Genomic DNA, 4,804 nt, shown 5'->3' on the forward strand with positions numbered 1-4,804 from the left:
TGTTCCATTAATGTTGAATATTGAAGAAAAAAGGTGCATCGAGCCCCATGTAAATGGCTATAATGTCCTCCCATGGATGCCTTCCTCCTAAAGTTTTTCTTGTGGTTTTGCATATAGGTAAATGGATCTTGAGAGAAGAGAAGAAAAACCTTGTTCCTTGCCCTCTTCAAGCCATCTTCTGAATTATATTTCCTGAGGAAATAGTTCTTTGATCAGAGTCCAGGTTTAAAGAGCAAAATCATACTACATTGGGTGCCATGTTACAGTGGATCCTTAACAAACTGTAGTATTTGAATTTTCTTGTGGGATTTTTAATATTCCCTATGAAAAATGAAAAATAGTGCAATGTCACAAAAAAATTAATTACTGTGATTGGTAACTGTCCAGGCCTTAATGCGATGACCATAAGAGTTTTGTTTAATTGCACAACCTTTTAAGTAAAAAGGACAATGAAACTTTTATTGGCTACATTTCTAACGCACTTTACAAACCAATGGAGATATCATGCTCTGCAGTGGAAGGGGTGTATGTGGAGCTAACCCGTTCTAATTTATCACCATGAAGAGCTGGACAGTGTTTGCAGAGGTAGATTGCAATGTGTTTTTGGAAAAAGGTATAAAGATATTTCCTAAACTTTTCACCAACGAAGGCATAGATCACGGGGTTGATACAACAGTGGATCATTGCAATTGCTTCTGTCACTTGGATTGCTATCTCCAGCTGCCTGCTGCTCTCACAGTTATTTAGGGAAAATGAATCTTGAAAAGTGTATATGAGAACAACAATGTTGAATGGTGTCCAGAAGATAAAATAAACAATCATTATGATAAAAATAAGCCTGACTGCCTTATGTTTTTTCTCATTCCTACATCTCAGTAATGTTTTTATAATCTCTGAATAGCAGAAGATCATAATGACCAGTGGAATGACAAGTCCCAGGATGTTCATCTTTAAAATCAGAAATTCCTTCCATTTGATTTTGGAATCTGATGGATAATGAGAGCTGCAGGTCCAATTATCACCTTCCTTTTGAACACTGTGAAATATAAACCCTGGAAGAGAGGCTAATATTGCAACACCCCAAATGAAAACACTTGTGAAGATACCATGGGTAATTGTCCTAGCTTTTAAAGCAAACACTGCATGGACAATGGCCAGATATCTATCTATTGTCAAAAGTATTATGAAAAACATTCCACTGTAGAAGCCAGCATAATAGACCCCTGAAAGAATTTTACACATTGCATTTCCAAAATCCCATTCACGTGCTGCATAATAAGCCCAAAATGGTAAGGAAAGAATAAAGAGTAAATCGGAAATTGCCAGATTCAGCAGATAGATGTCAGTCATGCTTCTCAGCTTCTTGTATTTTATCAGGATCAGCACAACTAGCGCATTTCCCACCAGGCCAAATATCAGCACCAAAGAATAAAGCGGTGGCAGAAACAGGGATGCAAATTTTTTGACATCAGCTTTTTGGCATGGTTCTGAGTCAAGATCATAATCATAGGTTGTCGTGTCAGTTCCTGCATCCATCTTGTACTGTCCTGGATGAAGAAAGAGATGGTAGAAACTAAAGAGATGGACTAAAACATATTTTATCACAATATTATTGGGAAGCTGGCAGTGACTTCCATATTTAAGTTGCCTAATGCTTCCCATTATAAAAGATGATTGCAACCCTTTTTTTGAGACGCTCTGATACCTCCACTATTTGTTAAATATTGGTTTCCACATGCATTATGTATGAGAAATATTTTTCATCTTCAGTAAACTATGTCAGTACCATGACACAACTGAGAGCTGGCTGATGACTAATCGCAAAGGCAGCTAGTTCTCAGCTGGTTTGTTACAAGTGCGTTTAAGTGGTTTTCAGAAGTGTCAGAATGAGACAAAAAGAGCACCATTAAAAAAGGGCCTATCTAGAGGAAACGCTTATTGTTTTTCAGGTTTCCTACCCACATTCAGATGTCACTAGCTCACACAACAGCAATAAGCCATGAGTGGGTGTGCATTGGTAGGCTGTGGTGGACAGCATCTAAGTAGCATTCCACAAGCAAAATTTGCCAAACATATTAGTTGTTGCAAATTATTCTTTCAACAATTTTTCTCATTTCTCACATTAACCAACCACTCTGTGCTTCTGTATTTGGTTTACTTTGGTTCTGAAAAAAGACATTATTCATTACAGTATATAGAAAGAGAGCCCCGAACAACCCTAATTTTTGGACATCTACATAAAACTAAAAAACTGCTAAAAATAAACCCTTGAAAACAGAATCCATAAGTCTAAATGAGAATAAGGCCCGCATTCTTTATTTAACAAAATTGTTCCTTTAAGTCTTTGGCCTTATTCTCATTTACACCCAGGCCATTTTAAACTGCTCTAGTCATGCAAAGGAGCCTTGAAGAAAGTGAATATGAATATAATTTATTTTTACTTTAAGGCCCTTTTACACTGTCAGAGCAAGGTAAAGTGGTTTTAGTGTGAATGAGAATTGGGCTCTCTTGTTCTTGTCATGATAATATCCTTGCATACAAGAAATAGGTGACTTACCTGTTAATTAGGAAAATGTGGAAGAGGTGATTAGACAATGCTGCACTAGAATTGACTTTGTAGGATGAAATGGCAAGTTTCACCTCTCTTGCAATTCAGATCAATTCCAAGCAATGAAAAATGTAGACTTTGAATTAAAGCAGAGCACTGTTCTCTACCATCCAAGAAATATTCCGCACGTTATTCTCAGTTGATAACCTGTAAGAAAATTCACAAATCTATAAACTGATATTGAAACACCACCCTGCATGGCATCAAATAATTTCAAAACCATTGTCTTTGTTGGGCTATATTCTCATGCTGTAAAACTTTTGTCAAAAAAAGACACTCTCCAGTGTCTATTTTGAATGTACAGTATCTGCAGTTAGCATTGATTATCTTGTTCTAATTACTGGTTTCTGCCAAAATGTAATATTGGGTTAAAATGATTCACTTGATTCAAGATTTTATTTCCTCTTATTGCGACAGCCTTTTGCCTGAACTCTAATGTGGTATATCCTTAGCATCAGAAATGCCTATTATCTGGAGTTTGAAAGTTGGTTGTAATCAATGATTTAATAGATCTTTTCCATCAATAACTGTCAAAATGAGGCAAACTATTAGTATCTGTTTGCAAATTATCTGTGAACAATTTTACTATTTATAAATATTCAATAGTTATTCAAAATTATTTAAAGGTTTTGTACAAAGTATTTCAGCTTATGGGTTTCTCATGAATTATTCACTATGACTGTAGCTTTGAATATTTACTATAATTCACTATTTGTGCTGTGCAATTGATCACCCAACTCACAGGGCATTGTTTCGTCTCCCTGACTGGATGACTGCAACTCTTATAAACAGTAGGGCTTGACTAAGTACTCTCTAGTGTGTATTGTTATATGGACTCCTATGCCCAAGTTTCTGGAAACATTCTTGCTAACCAAAACAAACAATTAATACAAATGTTTGCAGAAAACAAATTAAAAGGTTTCAAATACTGAGTCTTCTTGCATGACTGAGCAAAGGCTACACACATTCTTGCCTTGTAGTAGCACTCTTGGAAACTGTAGTGTTTTGAACAACTGTAATATATTTGAAAAAAGACAGAAGTTTTGGGTGTGATGTTTGCCACTTCATCTGCAATGACAGTTTCAGTGGAGGAGCAAAGCACAGAGAATAGTTATTACTGCACAGATCTTTTGTTTTGTTTTTTCCTCATAGGTTGGGATTTAGCTTTGTGGCTGTACAATGTTTCAGGAGGTATTTTGCTGGACAGTTCCCCAGGGACATTCTATGGCACCATCTGCATGCATCAAAGGGACACTGTTCCTTCTAGTGCTTAATCCATGTCCTCTCACTGATGGTTAAACATTGTACAACCTCTGGTTTGCTTGGCCTGTTTAACCAAAAATATTACTTAGAGATAAATCCTACATGAAAAGATTATTAAGTTCCAAAGTCTTGAACTGAAAAGTTAGGAGATGCCAGAATAGTAGTATACGGCTTGATAGTATTAATCACCATGTATTTTTGACAGGTTTCCATGCCCCATTCAGGGCTTATTTCCCACCCTCCATTCCCGTTTCCATTGCTGTCGAGGTTTGGCGCCGTCAGCCATTTTGAAAAAAAAATTGATTATTTTTTATGTTTGAATAGGGGAAGTGTTGCACACTTGTGCTTTGATACATTTGGTTGCTTTTTTAGAGAAAAAACGTTGAAAGAACAAAGTGAGAGAGCTTAAAGATTAAAAAAGAAAGCTTTGGTATGGTTTAGAGGAAAAAAAGGAAAGAAAGATTGTTTGGTGAGGTTGAATAAGGAGAGATGATTTTAAAGGCCTAGTCTGGCATGTTATTAAAGAATAGAAGGAGAACTTAAAGAAAAATAAAGATTTTTGGTTTTAAATGGTTAGTTTGAAAGAATAGAGGCAAGTTATTAAAGAGAAGAGAGATTTTTAGTGAGGTTTAGTAAGGAGAGGTGATTTTAAAGGACTAGTTTGGTATGTTATTAAAGAATAAAAAACTTTGAAATAAATGTAAAAGGTGTATTAAATATAAGGGTAGGTTAAGAAAAGAGCATTTAAAAAGAGTTAAATAAAAGAGAAACATATAAAGGAAACTGTTTATTAAGCACATGGTAAAAATATAAAGGTTGGTTAAGAAAGAAACATTTAAAATGTTAAATATAAGGGTAGGTTAAGAAAAGAGCACTTCAAAACATTAAATAATATCGAAAAATAGGTTTAAAAAGAGCACACACAGCAAAAGG

At 35.4% G+C, this 4,804-nt stretch overlaps 1 protein-coding gene across 1 annotated transcript; it reads right to left on the minus strand.

Annotated features, from left to right (window-relative positions):
• Positions 1 to 416: 416 nt before the first annotated feature.
• On the minus strand, positions 417 to 2,628 carry LOC112117868 (C-C chemokine receptor type 5-like). The gene is made up of 2 exons (XM_024215968.3): positions 2,558 to 2,628; positions 417 to 1,547 (listed from the first exon to the last, which is right to left on the minus strand). The coding sequence occupies exon 2, from the start codon at positions 1,534 to 1,536 to the stop codon at positions 484 to 486; it is 1,053 nt and encodes a 350-aa protein (XP_024071736.1). The 5' UTR covers positions 1,537 to 1,547; positions 2,558 to 2,628; the 3' UTR covers positions 417 to 483.
• Positions 2,629 to 4,804: the final 2,176 nt, after the last annotated feature.

This window comes from Terrapene carolina, unplaced genomic scaffold, assembly GCF_002925995.2.
Source record: "Terrapene carolina triunguis isolate 2854851 unplaced genomic scaffold, T_m_triunguis-2.0 Scaffold34021, whole genome shotgun sequence".
Taxonomy (NCBI): Eukaryota; Metazoa; Chordata; order Testudines; family Emydidae; genus Terrapene; species Terrapene triunguis.

Excerpts from the sequence above, each read along its gene's own strand:
- LOC112117868 (XM_024215968.3), bottom strand. The coding sequence starts at position 1,536 with ATGGATGCAGGAACTGACACGACAACCTATGATTATGATCTTGACTCA.